Source organism: Sturnus vulgaris, chromosome 9 (assembly GCF_052056855.1).
Source record: "Sturnus vulgaris isolate bStuVul1 chromosome 9, bStuVul1.hap1, whole genome shotgun sequence".
Lineage (NCBI taxonomy): Eukaryota > Metazoa > Chordata > Aves > Passeriformes > Sturnidae > Sturnus > Sturnus vulgaris.
The window spans coordinates 28,416,288-28,438,622 of record NC_142251.1 but is presented as its reverse complement, the minus strand read 5'-3'; the positions used below and the strand labels follow the sequence as shown (position 1 = coordinate 28,438,622).

The window sequence follows — 22,335 nt, the reverse complement described above, 5'->3', positions numbered from 1 at the left end:
GCATTGTGGGAGCGCGGGGGCGCCTTTCCCGCCGCCGCGCCGCGCTGAGGGGAGCGCGCCCGCCGCCATGTCCCAGGCGGACCCCGAGCTGCTCCTGCGGGAGCTGGGCGGCTGGGACTGGGAGCTCTGCCGCCGGGAGCTGCCCGCCGTGCTGCCCCGGCTCCTGATATCCTTCCCGGCAGGGCTCTGGGGTGGCTGCGGGGAAGGCGCAGGAGTGGTGTGGGGGCGGTGCGTGCATCCTTCGGAGTTCCACGCTTCAGCCGAGTGTGTGTGAGGGAGAGCGATGGCAGCTCTGTGAGGGGCCGGGTGCCGGGGATCTCGCTGGAGACGGGTACAGCCTTTCCCTGGCGTAAAGGATTCATAGAACGTAGAAAATCGCGTGTGGTTCATTTAGCGCCGTACATAACTCCCCGACACACCTCTCACCTATCCCCCTCCCCCAAAACAAAGGAAACCCAGCCCCCTAGAAAACCCTAAACCACACACCACCAAAAAAAAAAAAAAAAAGAAAAAACCACCAAAAAACAAACCCAACCAAACAAAAAAGCCCCTCAAGACTTCGTCTCTAATACATTTTGGAAATACTTTGTTGATCCTATGGGTACTCCGGGCTATCAGCCTGCGTTGCTTGTGGAGCATCCCCGCCAATTTCATACGTACGTGAGACAGCGCTAGAAGTGATGTGGCTTTCTGCAGGTGCTTTAAAGATAGCCTTTAGAGCACAATAAATTTGATTTTTTTTAACGATTTTTACTCAATGTATCAAGAGACTGAAGACTGGACTGAGCATATTCGTAAGTAATGGCTAAGAAGTCCCTCTTCCTGTGGAGCCCTGTATTGCAATTGCGTTAGAATCACTGCAGTGTTTTAAATACTTAGGCTACAACTTTTCAGAGTCTTCAGCAATTCTGCTGAGTCTTGCACATTCCACTAACTGCACGTTGAATAAGCTTTATAAATGCCCCTATAAAAACTCTGCTGCTTTTTCCTTTCTGCTACTTCTGCTCTTTAAATACATGAAAGAATGGTGTTTTTTATCTGGTGTTTTATTGTCTATTGGGCTGTTAACTTGCAGGTGACAAAACTGATAGTTAAAATGAGGCTCATATGTAGCTGTTTATGAATGTTGCTAAAGCTCACTGTTACATTGCATATTATGTTGCATTATGAAACGTGCCACTATTTGCAGTTTGGAATGTGGCAAATACTGTATCTGTAGGCTGGCAGCTGTGCTCAGCCTTCAACTAAGTTCAGTCAGGTGTGCTGCTGTTTTTGGTGGTTTGTACATGTTGGAGCTGTTACAGTTCTTTGATTTTTCAGGTAATGTGTGTGTGTTTTCATGCATTTCAGATAAGGCAAATGCTCTGTTGCCTCCCTCAAAATCAAATACGTGATCTGTTTTTGCTTTCTGCAGTTCTTTGTTTTCTGTGGTAGGTTGCTGTATATTTCTGAGAATTACACATTGTAAATATTTTTCTTTGCAGGTGTTTTGAGGATTCTGACTGAAATGTTTTTGCCACATATCAGCCTTGAAGATTTGGAAGAAACTTTTTTCTCAAAAGTATTACCTAAGGTAAGACAGCTTCAGTTAACTGTGGAATTTTCAGTCAGTCCAGTGTTAGAACCTGCTTAGATTGCAGTGATTCTTCTTCTGGGATTGCACAAAATCTGTGAGATACAAAAATTGAAATAGAAATTTTACCCTTTAAGAGTTTTCACAGTGTTATGTTGAATTATTTCTGTGATTGTTCTCATTCTTTACAGTGGGGAGAGAATCAAATATACAGACTTACTTTTTTAATATATTCAAAATGTTAATAATAATTCTCAGCAAATTTTTTTTCTGAGACAGAATGAAAATCTTTTTAAAATTATGTTATTTTAACTAAGTAAAAAATCTTTGGTAGGATGAGGTATATTTATTTCAAGGAAATTAGCTGTGAAGCTTGTTTTGGCAACAGATTTTAGAAGAAATAACAGCTAAAGTACCTTCTGTCTATAATATATATAAAAATGGTTTTTGCTTCTTGTTATATCATGCTTTATGACTGAAATACTGGAAAGTGTGTTCTGCTGTGAGTTCTCTGTGTGCCTCCATGCCAAGGAAGCAAGCAGGTACAGAATGGTGTTATTATTTGCATGTGTACCTTTGTAAGTGAAACATTTCAGTTTTGTTGTGTTCTGCCAGACTCTACAGTTCTTTGATAACTTGATGAGTGAATTATCCAGCAAGGCCAAAGGACTGACCAGCCAGAGTACAGAGTTGTGCAGTACTGTAAGGAATCTGCTGCAGGCAAGTCCCATCACAGGAACTGTCAGAATAATGTTTACATCACTACTAAAAGGGTTGTAGAATGTTTTTGCCAGCTACTGATGGTTAAAATGTAATTTTACCTTCCTTTGTAGTCAAAGTTCAGTTAAAATTTTGTGAATTATGTGATTACATCTAGCATGTGATACTAATAATTATGTAAAAATCATCTCAAATTCTGCTTAAGTCCCTCCTGCAGATGGAATGTGACTCCCTATATTTAAAGGGTGAACCTGGCACCTGTTTATCCAGTCACTTCATTCTGAGTTTTAACATTTTTGTAAACTGGGAACAATAGTCTAAGAAATAAGGAGTTTTCCCAGAGGATAATGGTCTTGGAGGAAAGCTCTGGAGCTTCTTTCATCTTTAACAAACTACTTATTTGTGCAAATAGCAGTGAACTTTAAATGCCATAAAAATCCAGGTGCATTTCAGCAAAGAAGAGATGCTTTTGGAGGTGTTGCAGGGGCGCCTGACGTTGTTCACTCCTGGCAGGCCGTGGTGCAGCTGCTGGGGACGCTGACGGGCTGTGTGCGCTACGTGTGCTCGCTGCAGGAGCTGTCCCTGCACAGCGTCCACTCCCTCCCTTCCTCCGTCCTCTGCGTGCTCAAGAGCACCTTCACACACTGCAAGGTAGGGCACTGCTGGGAGCACAAAATTCCTTGTGCTCCTTGGCTTTCAGCAAACACTTTAGAAGATCTTATTTTTTTAAATGATACTGTCATCCAAGTATCATTCTTCTAATTTTAGTTGTCGTTTTCAGAATGTGCTCTGTGCACAAATACAAAGATGATTTTTCAGCTGTCTGCCCAGCAAATGTGACCTGCTGGTGAGAGGCTCAGACTGGGCTATTTCCATGCTTTGCATCAGTGTTACCTGAATATTCTGCTCATGAGCAAAGGGCTCTGAGAGATCTGTGCAGTCCTGATGGCTGCAGTGTTTTCAGAGCTACAAATGGCAAGTTCCAGAGTGGACTGAAAGTTGAGAATAGCAGGTTTATGTTGGTTACAGTGAGCAGTGTGGATCAGTTTCACATGTGGACTGATGTGGATTTTCAGGTGCAACGGTAATTCCCTCTAAGCATTGAAAATAAAACAAGATTATCATAAGGACACACTAACTTTTGGTTGCCTTTCATTTTCACTTTTAATATTTCTTTCTTATGGGAATATTTACATCGGTTTTCCACGTCAGGACTCAAACTGCCATATCTTTATCTAGTAATTCTAATATGGAAGTATTGGGAAATCTTTGGAACGCTACTTCCTTTGCTGCTGGCATTGTCCTGTTTGGTTCAGAAATAGGATCTTGGGTTCATACAAAGAGGGCTGATCCAGAGCCCCCTAAACTCACAAGAGGCAGCCAGACCTCGTTAGTTTCTCACCAGCTGCAGGTGAACATATTTTATATTGAGTGCTCAGGGGCTGTGTATTGAGTTAAAGCAGGTACATCTGTGCCTTGTTCTTTTTTCCCGAGAAATGTATGGCAAAGCTCCTGGTGTTTTCTGCATGTGAAAAACCAGGCTGTGAGTCCTGAGCTCTGTTACAAACCTCTTCCTCCCCATTTTAGGATAGTGAATCTGTGTACTGTGGGCACCTACACCTAATTTCTGACCTCCTACAAGCCATGTTCAAAGAAACTTACTCCCTTCAGAAACAGCTGATGGAACTGTTTGATCTGATTTCCATAAGCTCTGCTTCTGCTGAGGATGACATCACATACATGGTGTCAGGTATATGTGGATTTGATACTTTTTTAGTCTTGCTCACTCTTTTATTCCTATGGAGAGTATGTCTGAAAGTTTAAAACAGGTTTCTTAGTGTGTTCAGTTCCTGTTGTCCTGACCAGCTTTTCAGAAAGCAGCGTTTTGAACTGGAAATATTTCTGTTTTCCCCCTGAAGCTTCCTCTGTGGGAGTGTTGTGTAGATTTGTAGGAAAGGGCAACACTTAAACACTGAGCCATTTTCCCAATTCATGTCAGTCTGCTGGTATTCTCTCAGTATTCTCTTGGGATTGCTGTGAACACATAAATCTGATTTTACTGTGTTTCTGCTGCTCTTATTTCCTTAGTAATCCACACTGTGCTGGAGATCTGCTCTATCATTTCTAATATGGACCACGCTCTTCATGCCAATACGTGGAAGTTCATAATCAAGTATGTAGCTAAACTCTTTGGGTTTTATTATGGTGTAATTTTAAGTAATGAATGCCTCAAGTGCTTTGTGCTTGGAGTTTCTAATAAAATTAAAATGAGAGAATTTAATGTAGCTATTTAGTTAGGAAATTTAGAAATTTAGCTAGGAGGTAATATTAAAGCACTGCCAGTGGAAGTAGGTAGGAATTAGTATGAAAAGTAATAGAAACTTGACTTTCTGTATTGCAATTCAGAAGAAAATTTACAAAACTGTTATCTGAATGATGAACATTAAGAGGTCTGACCAGCAATTCTGTAGATATTTTAATTTTTGCCTTGAGCTGGCTGTCTCATACTTCCATCCTGCTTCTCCTCTGGATTTCAGAGGGGTTGTTCTCTCTGCGTTTCTGTTTTTAGTGTTCACAGATATTGCACCAATCACTGCTGTATAAAACGCTAAACAGAAGAATTAGTTATTTGGGTTTGTAAGAAGTCATTGCACTGACAATTACAACAAGAACTCATTGCTTCTAACAATTAAATACCTAATTATATTCCTGTCTTTCAGGCAAAGCCTGAAGCATCACTCCCTGCTGCAGTGCCACCTGAAGCACAGTGACATCCTTGGTGGCCTGTGCAAGGACACTCTTCTTTCTTTTGACTCCTGTTTGCAGCTGGCTGAGCAAATGAAGGTGTCACAGATACAGGTGAGTTAAAAAGCTCCCAAAGATGCCGGTGAACTTGAGGAGGAGAAATTCTTTGTGTTACTCTTTGTATTATTCCTTGGGGTAGTTTGGTTTGGGTTTTTTATGGTTTCTTTATTTTATCTGGTACACAGAATACCTTTGAAACCACATGACAGTGAGGCTCACAGCGTTGTGTAGATTGAGGATGCTTTAGTGAAACACTACATTTTCACCATGCTGTGTGAGATTTTTTTTTTTATTTCCTAAACTGGCATTATCAGAAGGTCAATCATATCCTTAATATTGCTCTGAAAATGTTAAAGCATGCATACTGAATATTTTTAAAATTTTCCCCCCTTAGCTTCAGAGTCTGTAGAGAATCAAATGTGAAATAGGTTTTGAACACTGTTAGCACTCTAACTTCCTATTTTACTGTATTACTCTATAGTAACTTTTAGAACTTCTTTTGGGCAGGAGGACACTGACCTCAAGCTGTTCCAGAAGACAGTGAAACTGTGCAGGTTCTTTGCTAACTCCCTTGTACACTACACCAAGGTAGGTTTTAAAACTTCAATTCTATGTTAGTATTAAATATAAGTCTCTAGTCTGCAAATGGAATCATTTTGTATGGTGTAATATCTTAACAATTTACATTTATCCTATATGGGCAGTATAATTAACATCCATACATAACCTGCTTTAGTTCTTCCACTAGTAAATACTCACAAGCCTGTGCAGGGTTACTGCTGAGATCTCCCAGAAAAAATAAACTATAACAGGTTATTTCATGCAGTGGCACTGAGTAGTTTGTAGTAGATGCCCAGTAATTCATGTAATTAATCATGGATCTTATTTTAAAAGTATCACTCAAAACTGATGGCTTTTGCAGGAATTTCTTGCCTGCTTCTCTGATTCCTGTTCTCAGCTACATCAGCTCTTTCTTCAGATACACAGGTATGTGAAGTACAAATAATTGATTATTGATAGTATCTTAATAACATTTCCATATTGCATTCTTAAATTACAAATACTTTGAGTAAAAATGCAGTTCTCATTCCCAGTTGTTGCCATCTTTTTTCATGTACAGAAAGTGAAAATATTTTGTAATATATTAGGTGGCTTAGTGTTTTATAGTTACCTTAACCCCATTCTTGATCAATACTGTGCATTTGTCCATTAACTTCTTTGCAACTATTTATGGTGAGATTTATTGACAAATTATGTGTAGGATATGCAGGAAAAACAATTCTACAATTAAATGAGGGTGTCAGCAATGCCTTTTGACAGATTGTTTCTACTTTAAGACAAAGTTTGGGAAAATTTGTCCTAGAGAAAGAGGGGGTCAGAAACAGTGTCCTGAAATTTTTCACAACTTTACTGTTGTGTTAATTATCTTATGGAATCTCACACAAGGACTCTGGTTCTCCTGGAAGAAGATGCTCTTTTAATGCTACACTTATAAATGATGGTTTATTCACTTTCCATTCAAAAAGTTTTATTGCTGCAGTGGTGGGGAAGCATAAGAGAACCCAGACTTTATACTAACAATTTTTATGCTGTGAAATCAGAGGGCTGATTTCAGCCTTTTGTTGGAATTCAGACCAGGTTCTGTGGTGAGATGTGCACCTGAGTTCACTGCATGTTCCACTGCAAGATTGGGTGGATGTTTTTTTATGAGTTTCTTCTTCTAAGTTTACTCACCCTGTAGGTTTTTCTCAAGTGGAAGGTTGTAAACTTTTATTCGCTCAGGGAAACTGAGTGGGATTTTTGAGTAGGAAGGTAGCATTTTTACAGTTCACTTTATGAGCTGCAAGAGTTGAAGGTTTTCATTCCATGATCTCTTGCTTTATTCTCATATTGGTTCTTTTTTTCTTTTATTGCTCAAGGTTTTTTTTCCTCATCAGAGAAACTGTGACAGCCTTTTAGGATCATGTGTTAAGTTACTGCTGTGACATTTATGGCTGTCAAATTGTGTATAAAGGCATTTTCTTAGCTTTTCCCTTTCACTTGACTTTTTGTGATTTGATGCTTCTTCTGAGAGATACTATGTATTCTACACAAGTTTTCTGCGAGCTTGTAAGGTTTTCTTTAAATGTTTAGTAAAATATTGAATTGTGATGCTTATTTTAAAGGTTGAATGCAGAGCTGTAACTCTTGGGCTATAACAGATATTCTAAAATGGGGAGCCTTTTCTGTCTTTTATTTCACAGGAACAAGGAAATAATGAATTTCCCTTTTTGTAGTTCTTTTAGAGAAAAGTAGTATTGCTGAAAATGCTATGAGAAATGCTATGAGAATATTTAACTTCTTTTTTTTTCCATTCCCCCTCAGCAAAATTCCTCCCAGTCTTTATGCTCCAGAGATCTTGGAAGATCATCAAGATGAAATATCCAGGGTTTTTCTTGTGGCTCTGGACCCTCTCATCACCCAGCTCCTTCCCTTTAGTCCTTTCATGGAACAAGTGTTAAGCAAAAATTTAGGTGGGTTGAAAGTACAACTCCCAGTGCTGTCTGAGGGATCAGCATTGAGATTTTGGCTTTCTGGACCATAATGTTCTGTATAATAATATTCTCTACTCATTTGCTGATTCTTTTGTAAGTACTGTGATAGAGCTGTTTGCCTGCTAACTTGGATGGATTTCATAACACATAGTTTTATGTTATTGCTGAATTCATGTTTTCCAAATTACTTATAGCAACTGCACTATTAATCTGGTTAACAGAAATCCTCTCAATTCTGCTCTTTTGCATAATTTCAATCCACATTTGCCACAAACTTTCAATGTAAAATGGATTTTTTTCTGCTGTTCTGTCGGTGGTAAGGGAGCCCAGCTTTTTTCCCCACAAAGGAAATATTTTCTGTGATAAGTAGAATGCCTTTAAACTGGGAAAATGTCAGCTTTTTGTTTCCACAAGCTATTCTCCTTGATTTCTGCCCTGACCAAAATCTCACAATTCTGAGATAGCTCATCAATTTGCCTTTACACTTGCTTAAAAGCCAGTTTACACACACAATAAATATATCCAGGCAACTTGCTTCATGTTTGAAACCCAAACTTCTACAGATCTCTCTCCTGAGGAGCAGCTGCCCCAGTGTCTTCTCCTCCTTACCATAATGGACAAGCTGTCCTCTCAGCCTGAAGAAGTGCAGACTCTCTGGAACACAGGAAAAAGGTACAAAAATGGTTTTTGTTGCAGTTCTTCACCACAGCAGTTGTTCCATACAGGCAAGCAAAGGGGCTCAGCTGCTGGAGTTTCCTTTGCAACTGAACTTGTAAAATTGTCACTATGGATTTCCATCCTCATGCCAAGACAAACAGGATCTGATGTTCATTGCCTTAGGAATGAAGGATACAGAGACAGAGATGTGTCTGTTTTTTCAGGGAAGGAGTGGTATTTAGGGTACTTGTAGGGTAGGAATAAGGCTATGGATGTAATTTGTTGAGACTTCACTAAGTTAAAATCTCAGAGTTTTATGCCTGAACCCTCTAATAATCACCTGAGTTGGTAAAAGAGGAAGGCAGTCAGGAACATAAATCTTGTGTGAAAGCACTGAAGTTATTGCCATGTTTTCTGGCTGCAGACAAAGATTTTTGTAATACCAATGTTGCTTGCAGGATTTGAGACTTACATGTCTGTAACCAAACTGTTCTCTTTTTTGGTTTTTTTTTTTCCTTGCAGCCTGTCTTTGTTTTCAGCTCTCTTCTTCAGCTTCCAGCAATGTTGTGGGGAGCTTTCTCTGCCTGTCTGTCTGCCACAGGTGGTCAGTACTGGACAGCCAGCAGTTCCCATCACCCTCTATCACTATGTCTGTGTCCACCTGTGCTCCTTCATTGCATCCACACTCCCATCACACTTCCCTCAGCTGGTAAGATTGGGTTTTACTTAGCAGTTCTTCAGCTGTCATGATGCATAGGTGCTACTTTAAAAGAATGGGCTCTTTCTAATGATGTGAATCTAAAAAAGATGCTCAGAGAGAGCCATCTCAGAGATGGTTTTGTAGAAATCAGCTGTGGCACTGCTGCATGGCTGGAGTTCAGTTACACAGAAAATGTCACTTTGTGGGAAAGGGGAAAATAAGTTTCTTGAGGATCTCAGCGATCTTGGCAATTTTTATTCTCTTTCAGAGGAGGGAAGGCCAAATTGTTATAAAAGTTTAGTGCTTTTTTTTCCTGCAGTATTCAGATTGTGCTAGTTTTCCCATTTCTCCTCAGGAGCGTGCCCTGCTGGATGCAGTGCTGGGCTCCAGTATGATCACGTCTCTGCTGGCAATGGACTCGTGGTGCTTCCTTGCCCGGTAAGATGCTCCTAGAACAAGTCAAACAGGTTTTCCACACATCCAGTTCATTCTGTTGTTGTACATAATTTGCAATTTGCTTGAGAGAGATTTTTGTAAGACAGAATTGGATTATTTTCAGACACAGAACATATTTTGAAAATTAGGAGTAGAAATGGTTTAGCCGTTTTTACATTCTTGCAAGCAAGAGGAGCATAGCTTCTCTATTTAATCACTGATTTTGGAAATGGTTGTCTCAAGTAAATTGTGTCTCTGCAAATCTAGTTTGAATATGTTAGAGGAAATGGCAATTTGTCAGACCAGATTTATGATATTTAGTCTGTAGAAGAATAAGAACTGTGGATTCACAAGCTACTGTCTCTCATGTTTCAGGTATGGAACAGCTGAGCTGTGTGCTCACCACGTTAATGTGATTGCCCACTTGGTAAGAACAACGGTGATGTTTTCAGTTTGGCACCAGTTTTAATCTGAATGCCACTGGCAAAGATTCAAATGGAGATTTTCTTCAAATTGGCTTAGTAATTAGCAAAAGCAGTACAGTGAAAATATAAACCAATATGCTCTGCTTATTTTATTTACAGTGTTACTGCTGTGATCCCACACAGCAACTCTCAGAACGTCCTGTATAGAATTTGTTTGCTCAGTGGTGATTTTTCCCTCCGTGTAATGAGGTGCATTACTTTTTTATCCTAATGCAGGTGAAGGCTTGGCCCAGTGACTGCTGCCAGGTCTCTGCCCTGGCTGTGCTGCTGAGGCGAATGCTGTTCCTGATGGCTCCGGAGCATCAGGCAAGTACAGCGCCAGCATCTGTTGTTGTAGAAGAGATTTGAATCAGTGGCCTGTGTTCAAATATTCCCCTTCAGTTCTGGAGGAGTGGCGGGATGTTGAGTGCTCATTTGCTGCACTGTTATTACTTAGTCTAAGTCATTAAGTCACTAAGTTATTACTTATTGTGGATCCTAGTTTATGCAGATGTGCTCTTTAAAACAGGAAAAGCACACTGACCTTTCTGAGAGTCTTACTGGGTAGCAATTAAATCTTCTTTTGACAAAGTATGAAAACAGCACATCTCCCCAGATTTGCTGAAACTGTGTCCTGTCATTGCATCTGTGACTGGTGTGAGTGTTCTTGTGACATCAGGTGTCAGAGGAGTGTCCTGTCCTGTCACTGCCTCTCTGTGCACCCTGGAGGGACTAAAGCCCTCTCTCTACTCACTACGGCCATTTCTTCAAGCAGCTGAAAGAATAAGTTCCTTAAGCATTCTGATGTCCTGTATGTGACAAGAGAGCTGGCAGTTTCTAAACATTTTTCATATAAAAAGATGGATTTTATTAAAATAATTTACACAAATTTTTTCACATAACGAATCCGAAGCAAACCAGCAGCGCATTTTGGTTTCTCATCTTTCGAGCTATCAAATTGTTTTCTGGTCTGTTTAGTTTCCATTACCTTTTGTTTCCAGGTAGAATTTGCTCATAAGTTTCCTCCTAAAGAGGTGGAGAACTTGGCTGTGTGGCAGCACTTGTCCCTCAGAGCCCTGAATCCTGACCTTAGGGCACAAGTGGCGTCTCAGCTGTGCTCAGCAGGGCTCGCACGGTGCCGGCAGTGGCTGAGCAGCGGCCGTGCCTTGGGAGGGCTCCCACCTGTGGTAAGGAGATCTGCTTCTCTTTTGGAAAAGTGAATCAACTCTCATTTCTCAAACTACAAGGATTCTGTTGCTGTCACCTCACTTCTGTTATTCAGTCTGTTGCCTAGCTGGCATATGCATAAGCAAGAATTCTCATTTTAATGTTTTCTTGTAGTATGTAACACCTTAGGACCTCTGCTGTGCTAGTGGAGGTTCTGTGATTCATTAATTACTCTAGTTGTTGTTTGTTCTCTGACTGAGCAGATGCATTTTTCTTCAGAATTTCTGATTTAGGCTGCATTTTTCTTCAGAATTTCTGATTTAGGCTGTGCCTTTGCATACAATTTCTCTTCAGTTTTAAAGTCCTGACTGGTTTTATGCAGCATCAAATCTGAAAGATGCTCACTGGTCTCCTTAATGAGGGCATGTAAGAAACCAAAGACTTTTTCTGCCAGTGCAGCAAATGACCTGCAGGGTGTGAGAAACTCACAGGAGTAATGGATGGTTTCCCTGCTCTGCAGTCTTTGTTGGCTGCTCTCCTGCTGGATTAGCTGTTCTGTACATTGAGCTTCTTGCCACCTTGTATCATTTTAGATGTTTCATGTGAGCCTGGGATTTTGGGTTGGTTTACACAAAGTGTTTTTTTGGTTGGTTTTACACATTTTTTCTTCCTAGAACACCGCCCTTTCTGTCGTGCTGGCTGCCTGCAGTTCTGCTGATGCCACCATGGAGGCAGAACTTAAGAAATCTGTCTTGGGAGTGCTCAGTCAGTTCTGGTCTTTTCTCCAGGCTAAGCAGGTAAGGGAATTTGCTGCTCCAGCAGTGAAAGCATGTCTTGGAGAGGCTGGTGCTATTTTCTCAGGTTGTTGTTACTCATTTGTTTTACTTGGATTGCAATGTTTCAGTAAAGCACAGTGTGCCACTGCTGCCCATCTGCTCTCAGCTGGTTTATCTGTGGGGCAGGCATGAGCTCTGGCAAGCTTGAGTTTGACTTTCTGAATATTACATGTATGGTTCCTTGTTACTCCATCTGTTACTCAGTGTCACATTCAGACTTGCTCAGGGAGAAGCCTGAAACACCTGATTTTGCTTCATACCAGTTAGGAATTTGGTATATTTTAAATATTCATTAGAATGTGAACAAAACTCAGGGTGATTTGATTAGAGTACAGCCCAGCACATGGAGACACACAGGGCAATCACCCTCCTCCCAGGAGGGTAAGGCAGTGTCCTTGTGACCATGTACCTGTTCATGGCTGCAGTTGCATTAAAAAAAAAAAAAAAAAATAAGATTGTCAGGGTTTTCATGCTCCAGATTGAAGAAGAAAGCTTGAGAGTGGGAGTGAAGAACCAACAATGTGCCCCTTCAGAGGTCTTTTCCAACTTCAGCTGTTCTGTGCTGACATTTTGGCAACTGAAAGTGAAAATAAATAGTTCAGATAACCTTTAGGCGCTTATTTTAGTGAGTAGTGGAAGGAGAGGAGGGTTAAGAAATGTTCTTCAAAAAAATCAAAGAAAATGGTCTCATAAAATATGACTACTCAGAAATACTGGTATGATTATTTCAGTGTTTTCTTTGCTGTTTACAATGCAGTGTTTTACATGTGTTAAATCAGGCTAACGATATTGGAATGCTACTGTAACTTGACATTCTCTCCTGAGCAGTTATTCCATGAGCTAAAATGCAATGTTATTGATATCCTGTGCTCTCTTCAAGGTCTCAGATGAGCCATGTCTCCAGAAGACACTGTGTTTACTACTACACCTTTTGGAATTTTTCATCCAAGCATTAGATGCTCAACTGATGACCCAGGTAAAAAAAAAAAAAATCCTAAAATCCCCAACACTACCTTATGAATAATTCACTACGTGAAAACCAAGTTCTTTGTGATTTGTTGAAATTTCAAATGAGTTATTTCATGGTCTGGCCTTCTCTTAACAAGAGAATAATCTTCCTTGATTACTTTCCTGGTCTTTAAACCAAGCACATGGCATTTTGGTTAACACTGCTTTTGAGAATCCCTTTCCCCTGTAAGATAATTGAGATTAATTGACATGGAAGTGCTATAGAGATAGCACACTCATTTCTTTCTAAAATGGACCCTGCAGCTTTATCCTGGCCAGTTTTATTGGATTCCTTCAGGTTTCTAAACTCCATGTGTTTGGATTTAAAGATGAGCCTGCTCAGTTTTCCCCTGCAGTCTGTGTGATGGGGCTTTGCTGGCGCTTGTCTCCTGCAGGTTTTTGCACTGCAGTCGTCCCTGCTCCAGCTGCATCCCCCGGATCATGTCCGTCTAGCAATGGTGGATTTTCTGTCTTCCATGGGAAAGGTGTTCATTCCACAAGAAGCACAGGTAAATGGAATTGTGGCCTGAATTAAATTGCTTTGTCTTTTGACAAAAATACTTTTATTTAAATATACAGTTAAAGAATCAAGTTCATTAACTACATGCAGGAATGCCAGGACAGTTGTCTTGGATTAATGGTCTGCAGCAGGTTTATTTTTCATCAAGACATGCTGAGTGCATGCAAGGTGCTTGGAGGTTCAGATGCCAGTCCTTTCTCACTGGTGAGAGGCAACCAGAAGTGAGAATAGAATGTCACCTCCCTCACAGTGGTTCTTCAGCCAGACAGGGCAGTAGCACTCTCACATTTCCCAAACCTCTCCCTCAGTCTTAGAGTGAGTCTTTAATTACAAATCCTGATGGTGAGATATGCATAGCTAACTCTTGGGAGCTGATGGCTATTTGTTCCTGTTGCAGAGGCAGGTTGTGCCCCAGCTGTCCTGTCTGTTTGCCTCTCTGCTGGCTGACCAGACCTGGCTGATTCACCAGCATGCACTGGAAGCATTCACACATTTTGCAGAGGTGAGCAGAGCACAACTCTGGGTGCAGGCATTTGGTTCTCTTAACTTCTGCTGTACACAGATTCTCCTGTCTTAAATGTTTGCTGCTCCTCACTGCACAGTCTGGATCTGAGTTACAACTATTGCACATTAAAAGTGCTGAGGGCTGGTGCAGCTGGAAGAGATTTCAGGAGCTGGAAGTGAAGAAAGTTTACGCACTGGTTACTTAGATTGGTTACAAGAGGGCAGGGACTGTCATAAAAACATCTACTTTGTTCCCTTGGTAGTATGAATGTACTGAACAACCACTAACATTTTTGACAGGAAACAAGACATGAAGATGTTGTTCCTTGGTGCCTTAATTCTGAAGAAGCTAAGAACAAAGTTGTTAATTTTCTGGCTAAGGTATGCATATTGTTTAACCATTTTGCTGCTATCTTAGGTGATACTGTACACCTGCTATCAGCAATACACAGTATGGATCTACACTTGCACTGTCTGCATGACCATTAAATAACTTTACAATAAATTGTCTGGTTGAACTTTTCTGCTTGTTTTAGTCAGTAGAATTAGCAACTGCCATTCCTATGCACACTGGTCCTCCAGTACTTTCAACTTAAAAGCAAAGCATTTATCATCCTTAAACAAAAAATACTTACAAAATGGCACTGTTGTTTTTGAAAGAAATTACGTATTAAGAAGACAGGGTTTGATAATTTGATTTCAATTCCCATTTCTCTTGGATCAGTTTCTGAAATTTAAATGAACATATATGAAACATCTCAGTGCCTTTTGCATAGCAGGAGAAATCCTCTGAGGAGCAGGTGGCTGTTGCTGCAGAACAGTTGAACTGGGGAAGAGGGGGCAGCTGTAACCTGAGGCAGGGCTCTCTGGCTGAGCAGCTTTTGGCAAATAAATAATTTACAAAAGAACTGATAGCTGCTAGTGATGCTAACCCAAAGTTGTAGATAACCTCAATCTTTGGTCACAAGAGTGTGTGAGAAATAATATTCTTTGAACTGCACATTAAAATCCCTCCCTCTCTCCCTTTTGTTCTGGCCTATAAATTGAGCCTATGAAGGTTGGTAATGCTGGGTTTAGTTACCTCTCCTGGGACTTTCTCCCTAGACAAGGCAGGTGGAAGAGACAAGAGAAGCACGAACAGAACGCCTGAAGCAAGAAAGGATTACCTGGAGTGCAAAGGTTTTGAAAGTGGATGGAAAATTGGAGTCAACAGGAGAGGTACGTGTGCTGCTTTAAACTGCTCATTTCTGTCAGTTCTGGGGAGTCTCTGAAAAGGCTGAGCCGCCCTCCATGTGCTAAGAAAAAAGGTCACATGCACTCCTGGCCCTTAGTATGATATCCTAGTGGTCTGTAGTGCCTGCCAGGCAGCAAGAACCCTCACAGAACAAGGGACTCTGGCAGCTCTGTTCCACCTAAAGGGTTTCTTGCATTTGGATGATGACTGATCCCTCAAGTACAGTATTAAACTGATGTTTCATGTTTACTTAAATCTGCAGCCTGTGGCCAAAAGAGTCTGTCACCCCCCCTCTGAGGAGCAGTACAAGGAGGCAGTAGGCACCATGGAGGGGGCAGTGGAAGCTGTGAAGCTGCTGCTCCAGAAAGGGTCCCCCCCAGGCTGGCTTGCAGTGAAGCTGGAGGCTCTGCACACAGCCATAGCCACCCTCAGGGACAACCTGAGGTAGGTGCTCAACAGGGCTTGGGGACAATGACCCAGCTCAGCTCCCTGGTGGGAGGGAAGAGGTGCCTTTGTGCCAGGAGTGCTGCAGAAGAAAAAGCTGTGCCATGGGGCAGTGCTCTGCAGTACTGCTGGCTCTTGGTTTGTGTGCCAGAATGGACTGAAAAGTGCAGTGCCAGCCTCTCCTGCACAGCCTCATGGACTGGAGTGGACACTGCTGGACATCAGAGCTGTGGGTTTGTCTAGAGCTTGTTCTTCTACTGTGTGGAGATAAACATTTCATGATGCTGTATTCTGAATACTGGGAGGTTTCAATCTGTTGTAAAAGACCTTGTTCCTGTCACATGCAGGTGCCCAGGCAGTAAGTGTTTTTATCTTTATTTTAAAGTATACTCAGGAATAACTAATTAAAGGCTCTCTGCTGTTCTCTGAACATACCTCTGCTGCTGGTTCCACTCCACACTAGGGTGATCCTTTAAAAATAATCTTTATTGGTCACAGTTAAGAGCAGAAATAGCAACGTTTAAGCAGTTTGTGATAGTTCACTTTATGGTTCCTAGCACCTCTTGTGCCATCCATTGACAGAACTATACAAACAGAAATAAATAAATTGAATAAACTGTACATTCATCTTAAAATCATCTCTTAGCTGAAAAGTTAAAAGGAGCCATTTCTAAGGGCTTTATTTTTCTGGGAAAGAAAAAAAAAAGAAAACCAAAGGAAAAAGGCACATTAACTAAACTCAGTGTGACTTCCATTTATTGTCAGCAGTTTTTCAGGGCAGGGGTGAGTTCTGGATCAATCTCCTACACCACTCTTGGCCTCCAGTAGCACGTCAGCACCATCACCTCCATCACACTGGCCTGTGGCCGGGAGCAGTGGCAGCACCACAGCTGGGCCTATTGCTGGAGTGCAGGCTCACCCCTGCAGCTTTTGGCACACACTGGGAAGGAGCAGCCCTGGCAAGAGCTCAGGCCCCAGGGGAACTCGTGGCTGTGCAGCAAGTGCCTGCCTTGTGGCAAAAGCAGTGCTGAGGTACTTTATCCATTGTACTGGGGAAGCAGCAACTCCTGTCACAGGATCCAACACACCATGAATCACCTTGGTCTCGTTCAGAACTGTTACCAGTTTGTATCATCTTCCCAGTTCAGCTCCTCTTCTTCACCCCAGCCTGTAGCTTCAGCCTAGAATCACATAAAATTATCATGATTAAGGTATGTGGAATATAGTCATGTGTTTAGCACAGCCCCAGGAGCCAGGCAGGAGCCTGTGTGGCTTGGGATAGCAGAGCATTCATCCACGAGGCCAAAAGCCCAAAAATAAAGTGCCAGCATTTGCAGCTTATGGTCCTAAAGAACTTTGAACTACAGGAGGAATCACTTTAAAGACAAAAGCAGACTTAACAAGGAGTCTTACTTTTTTTTTAACTGTTTGTCTCAAACCCACTTTCCATTAAAAAAGGCTGCCATACATTAGATGATTTCTTTCCCCCACAAAAGAGCTTTTTTCTTGCTGTATTCTAACACTAAGTTTGATCTCCCCCTCCCACTGACACAGCACTGACTGCCTCCCCCTAGAATGGGATGGGAGTCATGACAGTCACAGGACACTGTGCCACTTTCAAATGTCATAAACAACTTCAGTTTACAGCTCAGGCTCCTCTCCCCATGCTCCCTGCTGTTCCTGGGTTAGCTCTCTTGAGGCTGAATGAGCAAAACAACTTCAACACCTATTCCCTAAAGGAATAACATGTTCAAGTGGGAATGCTGCCTCCCCTCCTAGGGAACAGCACTGGTCTTTGGAGTCTCCCTGACTGGGCTACAGGGATTTATCTGCTTAAAGAAACCCCAGTTTTGTAACCTTCCCCTGTGTCTCTGAAATAGAGAAATGGTTCATCTATTCTTTCATGAAAACAACACACCCAAAAAGCTTTACTCTGTAATGCAGAGGCTCATGTTTCCTAGACTTTAATTTACAATGCTATTATGCTTTGCTAGAAGAGTCAGAAGAACACTTCAGCCCTGAGCATTCTCTGTGCCTGAAAGCCCCTTCTCTTTGTGCAAGGGACCATGTCTGTTCAGCAGCCAGGATCCAGCTTCGTTTTACCTGTCTGACAAACCAAAACCCTCCTTAACAAATCACAGGATTCCTGTATCCAGGATACAGCAGCACAGAATAAAACTGGAGCTAAAACTCCTTAGTACTTCAAGTAGTGTACAAATGGAGTCCATTCCCTGTCTCCTAACAGAGCTCTCTTTGCTGTATGCTGCAGTAGCTGGTGCCTGCTAAGGTTCTGTGTGCTGGGGAGCCTCTCAGGGCTGCAGTCACCTACACCTCGAGCCTCTTACCTCAACCACATCAGCTGCTGCAAATTTGGATGAAAACAGCACAGGCTGGGAGGCACCTTCTCTGCTGGATACCCCACCCAAGTGAGTGGGAACAACTGCTTCTGTCCTTGCCTCAGGTAAAATCAAGAGGGAGGAAGAAGGTTTAATGTCTGGGATCATGTCAGCAAACCAGTCCAGCTCAGGGTCTTGCACAGGTTTCTTCTTCACTTTGATCGTGAATTCTTCTCCCAGGCCAGACTCTGATGAAGACTTCAATCTTTCCTGAAAGGTTTTTGGCAACACAGTTTCTCCCAGCTGTTCCTCATGGTCCCACTTGTCATTGCTCCAGCTATTCCCATGGCAAGATTTTGTGGGTGGATTCAGTCTGAGGCTTTTGGATTCTTTGCTCAGCTGATGGGTACCTGGCACAGGCCTCGGCCTTTCAGCTGCATCAGCCTGTGTCACAGTGGGGCAGTTTCCTGAGGACAGTTTAGGACTGGGGCTCCTGGGTTCAAAGTCATCCCAAGGCTTCTCCTCTACATCATGATCAGCAAAATAAGGTCCTGTGCTGCCCAGCAGCTCCCGGGGCTGAATTTGAATGTTCACAGTTTTCTCAGTGTCCGTCTCCTCTGGCTCACTCCAGTCTGGCCATTCCTCTGCTGGCTTTTCCGAGGTAGTCTTAGAGCTCCTGTTGCTCCCCAGGGTATTAATGCTTCCAGGAATTCCGTTCAGGGGGGGCTGAGTGCCTTGCTCACCTGTGGAAGACAAAAGGTGTTACATACCCATTTAAAGAGAGCAAGTGCAGGCAGAGATGGAGTTGTGTCTAAAACTTCTTGACATGACAGGCACCACCTGGCCTGGGAACAAGCCAGTAACTGATTGGAAAGAAAGCTCCTCTTGGATTAGAAAGCAGGGACACCTTCCTGCTTGGAAAGGAGGGAATTCACCTCTGAGCCCTGGGGCAATACAAGCTGATTGCTGATAAGCAAGGGGTGACTGAGAAAAGGCCCTGGAAGGAAACAGAATCAGCTTTGACTGTCAGAATGAGCTGACCTTACTGTAAATCCAGAGTATCTGCTGAGCTGTGAGAGGGGTGAAAGCACAGCACAGAATCTGCCATAAGAAAACAAATTCGAGTCCAGGCACCCAGTCATGAAGCATGTCAGCTTCCCGAAGAGCTATTTCCTAGGATGTTAAGGATCACACTCCCCTTCCTTGGTGCACTGAATCTTTCAGATCAGCACATGGGGGGAAAAGGCACATCTTTTCAAGCACCACTGCATTGGTGAACACTTGATTCCTGAAAGGAAACACTAGGGTATGTTTTACCTGTCTTTGGAGGCAGGGGATTGTCCTGTTGCACAGGAAGCTTCTTGCCAGGCACATTTGCAGAGCTGGGACTGCTCTTCAGGGGCCGAGAGGTTTGGTTTCTCTGATTGCTCACGTTGTGACTGGGGGAACCTGCCAGGATAAAGGCAAAGAAAGGATTCAAATCCACAAGATGTACTGTCAGTCTGAGCTGAACTGCCTGCAGCACTGGAATGTTCTTTTTGAACAACACTGAGGCTTGGCACAGCAATCCAACAGCTGCACCTCCTGATCCATATATAACACAATACTCCTCTGTTCCTGCTGCCTGCAGCTCTTGCCAGTACAAAGTTATGGCAACTGTACATGGTCAACTTTTGCTGACATGTTCTTTCAAGAAACACACAATGAATAAACTGATTAGGATCAGAGCAGATGCTTTAAAAATGCTGTTTGCCACGTGGCTGGATCCAAAATCCCAACTGCATCACAAATCCCCTGGTACCTGCCTTATACAAAAGCACTGCACTCGCTCACAACAATTCCAAGCAGAAGCAAACTCATGACACTACACAAATCCCTTTCCATGCCTGGGCATGGGCACAGCAGCTTCCTGGAATGAGAAGGCTGACTGCCAGCTGCCCTCATATCCCAGCCTGAGGTGAGGTGGGTGGTGGGCAGTCAAGGCCATGCTTTGGAGCTGCTCAAGGCAGGTGTATTTCTATGGCCCAGTGATGACAGCTCGGCAAGTACCTGGTTGCAGTTCATTTTTGGGAGCTGCAGGGTATGATCAGTACTGGAGATGATCTGCCAACACCAGCCTCAGCTGTGTGGGACCCTGTTGCCACTACTTCAAAATGGCACAGACTGGGTCAGTGCTGCACTTCCCTCCACAGGGCTCATGTGTGTTCCCAGCCAGCTGTGCCTGCCTAGGCTAGGGACCACCAGTGACATGTGGCCCATGGGAAAGGACTGCAAGGGACACCCAGAACCCACCCCCTCCCCCAGCACCCTTCATAAAGGGCACATCCTTTGAGGGGCTTGAGCAAACAGCTTGTTGAGCCTCATGTGCTCAGCCTCTTGTGTTGCTTTTTGCAGATCGTCACTCACTGTTGAGGACAAAGGTGAGTTTTTTGTTGTTTATCAATAGTTAAATTATATCTAATTTTAAGTATATTTTGAAAAATAAACCTGGTTTCAGCCTCCAATCTAAAGTGGTTTATTTACTACAGCCTACCAAAATAATGTAAAAAACTAAGAAACTAATGCAGTGAGCCATCCACAGATTTTAATGAAGGGTGGTAGCTGCCAGTACACACATAAACAGGAAGCAAGCACTTAAACTGATCTGTCGTGTATTTCATTTGGTATCTCTATGTCTAAAGTTGCACAGATGCTGACTTTTCCCTTGTTATAAACATTCTTAGTTTCAATATCCAGAGCAGCTTTCCCTTAGCACACTTGGTTCCAAGTTATCTAGCAGGTGCTACTGTCTTCACTTGCATTAGCTGGCAAGCCTCCAGAGAGCTGATAAAATAGGGAAGTTCGTATTCCTTTTCCAATCTATGAATAGAAATTGGGGGAAGAACATGAGATTTACTGTTTTTAAGAACAGGAAGGACAGAGGGAATATTGAATAACTGCCTATATAAAGTCCTTTAGAAAGACAATATAGTTTTTCCACACAAGACACACACACATGCAGTCTCCTTTACTTCCAGGGACTCTCAAATGAAGAAGAGGTTTCACTTTTCCCCAAACTTTTATAGAACTCTTCTTCTAATATCAATTCTGTATCTGCAAATAGCACCTAACTTAAAATCCAAGTGTGGCTGCAAATTAGCTTTTTTTTTCAATTAACTGTCACCAGGAACAGATTAATAATCCAACGAATTCTGTCTAAGCTGCTTGGACAGAACAGGCAAGCATCCCAAGAACACTCTGACTGTATCTTTTACCTTCTGGGGAGAGATCAGTAGTTTTCATGAAACTTGGTGCAGAGCTTTTGAAGATCTTTGTTCTTTCTCCACCCACAACCACCTCGGGCCCAAGCAGGGAGACGAGGACAGCCAGGCTGTGCAGGGTTATTGCCACGATGGAGTCACTGGTGTCCCGCAGGCCCAGCAGCACCTGCACCCACAACACACTGGTGTCAGCACAGCACAAAACTCTGCTTCTGCATGCTTTCCTCTTCTCTTCAAGTGTTACTTTGGCAGCACATCTCACTTCTAATCCCCTACAGCTCTCAGTAGAGACTGGGTGTTGTTTCACAGCATAAAATCAGCCTTGCACTTTGTGCTACCAATTAAATAGGGTGGCTGATCCCAGTGGGTGAATGGGGCTCTGAGCAACCTGGTCTAGTGGAAGGTGTCCCTGATTAGATGGTCCTTCAAGTCTCTTCCAACCCAAACCATTCAGTGATTGTGTGAAATCCCACCATTCCAGGACATACAAGCCCCTGTCCTGCTGTCCTTCACCTGTGGCAGGATGATGTTCTTGAGCTCCTCCCGGGAGAACAGCTCCGCGTAGGCGTGGATGTGAGACAGCAGCACCATCCTCACGTGCTCCTCGTGCACCTCAAACAGCTTCAGCAGCACGGGGATCACATGGGACTGGAACAGGGCTGGAGACAGCAGGCAGCTGGTCTGGCTCTCCCCACTTTGCTCTAGGGAACAGAGGTGAGGATGGGAAAAGGCTGCTTCACCCACAAGAGACAGCAAACCCAGAAGCTACTGAGTGGTGACACCAGGATCATTCCTGATTCTCCCCCCAGCAGCAGCAGAGCAGTGCAAAGGAGGAAGCACAGTTAACTGTCCTTTCCAGTTCTGTCTGTTAGAGCATTTGTTCTGCTTAGGGAAACACCACTATTCCCTTGACTCAATGAAACAACGGCTCTGAGTTCATTCCAAACTTGTCAGGAATAATTGTGATGAGGAAGTATTTAAAGGTCACCTTTCTTTGGGCCCAGCAGATGAGGAAGAAAACTCTTGACAGCTACAGGTTCTGCAAACACGAGCTGATTGAGTAGGAGAGGCACCAGGCGTGATGCTATCAGCTCCTCTGACAAGCCAGCCACCCTGTCCAGCAGGAATCTGCATTCCA

The 22,335-nt window shown here is 42.9% G+C and overlaps 2 protein-coding genes across 5 annotated transcripts in view; one reads left to right on the top strand and one right to left on the bottom strand.

The window, feature by feature from the left end:
* Window positions 1-13: 13 nt before the first annotated feature.
* The window catches only part of FIRRM (FIGNL1 interacting regulator of recombination and mitosis), a 27,064-nt gene continuing 4,742 nt past the window's right edge, over window positions 14-22,335 (top strand). Inside the window, exons 1-24 of one of the 2 annotated variants that reach the window (XM_088170287.1) lie at window positions 14-166; window positions 755-794; window positions 1,485-1,573; window positions 2,189-2,293; window positions 2,807-2,944; window positions 3,881-4,043; window positions 4,382-4,466; window positions 5,014-5,152; window positions 5,606-5,686; window positions 6,021-6,085; window positions 7,463-7,611; window positions 8,196-8,304; window positions 8,812-8,998; window positions 9,345-9,427; window positions 9,800-9,851; window positions 10,126-10,215; window positions 10,890-11,075; window positions 11,730-11,852; window positions 12,772-12,867; window positions 13,295-13,408; window positions 13,817-13,921; window positions 14,224-14,304; window positions 15,028-15,141; window positions 15,420-15,601. In XM_088170287.1, the coding sequence (XP_088026413.1) occupies window positions 68-166; window positions 755-794; window positions 1,485-1,573; window positions 2,189-2,293; window positions 2,807-2,944; window positions 3,881-4,043; window positions 4,382-4,466; window positions 5,014-5,152; window positions 5,606-5,686; window positions 6,021-6,085; window positions 7,463-7,611; window positions 8,196-8,304; window positions 8,812-8,998; window positions 9,345-9,427; window positions 9,800-9,851; window positions 10,126-10,215; window positions 10,890-11,075; window positions 11,730-11,852; window positions 12,772-12,867; window positions 13,295-13,408; window positions 13,817-13,921; window positions 14,224-14,304; window positions 15,028-15,141; window positions 15,420-15,601 (2,675 nt within the window). In that variant the 5' untranslated portion in view covers window positions 14-67. Of the gene's footprint in view, window positions 167-754; window positions 795-1,484; window positions 1,574-2,188; window positions 2,294-2,806; window positions 2,945-3,880; window positions 4,044-4,381; window positions 4,467-5,013; window positions 5,153-5,605; window positions 5,687-6,020; window positions 6,086-7,462; window positions 7,612-8,195; window positions 8,305-8,811; window positions 8,999-9,344; window positions 9,428-9,799; window positions 9,852-10,125; window positions 10,216-10,889; window positions 11,076-11,729; window positions 11,853-12,771; window positions 12,868-13,294; window positions 13,409-13,816; window positions 13,922-14,223; window positions 14,305-15,027; window positions 15,142-15,419; window positions 16,223-22,335 lie in introns of those variants that run through there. The other variant, XM_088170288.1, reaches the window with a different exon arrangement.
* The window catches only part of SCYL3 (SCY1 like pseudokinase 3), an 18,472-nt gene continuing 12,203 nt past the window's right edge, over window positions 16,067-22,335 (bottom strand). For all 3 annotated transcript variants that reach the window (XM_088170290.1, XM_014874799.2, XM_088170291.1), the window contains exons 9-14: window positions 22,186-22,325; window positions 21,711-21,898; window positions 21,192-21,363; window positions 19,255-19,386; window positions 17,947-18,680; window positions 16,067-16,782 (exon numbers count right to left, since the gene is read on the bottom strand). In XM_088170290.1, the coding sequence (XP_088026416.1) occupies window positions 16,720-16,782; window positions 17,947-18,680; window positions 19,255-19,386; window positions 21,192-21,363; window positions 21,711-21,898; window positions 22,186-22,325 (1,429 nt within the window). In that variant the 3' untranslated portion in view covers window positions 16,067-16,719. The remainder of the gene's footprint in view (window positions 16,783-17,946; window positions 18,681-19,254; window positions 19,387-21,191; window positions 21,364-21,710; window positions 21,899-22,185; window positions 22,326-22,335) is intronic.